Here is a 1,183-nt window from a genome sequence, read left to right as displayed (position 1 = left end):
GGCCAGCCCACGGGCAGGGCAGCAGTCCTGTGCCTGCAGGCAGAGCTGGCAGCCGTGGGCAGGAGCTGGGACCGGGCTTCCTGGCGCCTCCTTGCTCCCTGTCCCCTTCTTTGGGAGATCTGGTGCCAAGCGGGACGTGCAAACCCTGGGCAGAGAGAGCCAAGTCCTTTCAGTCCCGCTGGCAGCAGTGAGCTGACCTTTGTGGAGCAAAGCAGGATGGCTCCGCTTGTGAATCGAGCTTTGGGCTGTTGCCTGCCCCCCTGGGGAGGACTTAGGAGCTGGGTTGAATAGAGCCCTTCTCCTCACTGCGTGGGCTCGGAGGTGTAGGGGGGAAGAGGAGGTGGAGCAGGTCCAAAGGGAGCTGGTGCCTTGCCCCGAGCAGCCCCCGTAGCCGCTCTCTCCTCCCGCCCAGATGCTGTTAGCAGCAAGCTCCAAGGCAGCAACATCTTCACCATCGCCAAGAGGAATGTGGAGGGCCAAGACATGCTCTACCAGTCCCTGAAGCTCACCAACGGCATCTGGGTGCTGGCAGAGCTCCGGATCCAGCCCAGCAATCCCAGCTTCACGGTACGCCCCTTCCCTGCCTGCCTCCGAAACCGCCCCGAGGCGGCTGGGAGCCTGCCCACCCTGCCTTCCCCGCTCTCTGCGCGGAGCTTGGGTCAGGCTGGCCGGGGTGGCGGGATCCCCCCGGCTGCTCCCAGCTCCCTCCCCTGTGCCAGCGCTGACGTCCCTCTCCCACGGGGCGGGTGGGCTGTGCTGGCTGGGCTCTGCAGCAGCCCTCGGGAGGCAGCGGAAGGAAGGAGTTACATCCCAGCCCTCCGACGCATCTCTGTTAAAAGTAAAAACCCCAGCCCGCTCCCCTCCTTGGGGCGTCCCTGGCTCCGCCGCTGCGCAGCGGCTCTCCTCGTGTGGGGCATGAGCCCTCCTGGTGTCCTGCTCTCCCCGGCCCCTTCGCCCCCTTCCTCGCAGCCTGTTTTCTTTGGGGTGGGACGCGCTGCGTCGCCTTGACTCACCTCTCTGTGTCTCCGTCCCTGCTGCCTGCCCGCCCGCGCCGGCCTGCCCGCTGTTGCAGGATTTGGAGGTTAGCGGAATGGTTTTCACCCCGGCTTTGGGCTGTCTCTGGCTGCTGCCTGGCCATCCTCCCTCCACTCCGGGTTTTTTACCTGCCTGCCGGGTGCCTCTT

The 1,183-nt window shown here is 66.0% G+C and overlaps 1 protein-coding gene across 1 annotated transcript in view; it reads left to right on the top strand.

Moving 5' to 3' along the window:
* The window catches only part of LOC104508595 (AP-1 complex subunit beta-1-like), a gene marked incomplete at both ends in the record, with an annotated part of 2,775 nt that extends 2,208 nt beyond the window's left edge, over nt 1-567 (top strand). The window contains one exon of the mRNA XM_010150275.1: nt 413-567. Coding sequence (XP_010148577.1) covers nt 413-567 — 155 coding nt within the window. The remainder of the gene's footprint in view (nt 1-412) is intronic.
* Between the last annotated feature and the right edge of the window lie 616 nt (nt 568-1,183).

This window comes from Eurypyga helias, unplaced genomic scaffold (genome assembly GCF_000690775.1).
Source record: "Eurypyga helias isolate BGI_N326 unplaced genomic scaffold, ASM69077v1 scaffold28804, whole genome shotgun sequence".
In the NCBI taxonomy this organism is placed as follows: Eukaryota; Metazoa; Chordata; class Aves; order Eurypygiformes; family Eurypygidae; genus Eurypyga; species Eurypyga helias.
The sequence above is the reverse complement of the archived record's forward strand: the minus strand, read 5'-3'. Positions and strand labels throughout refer to the sequence as shown.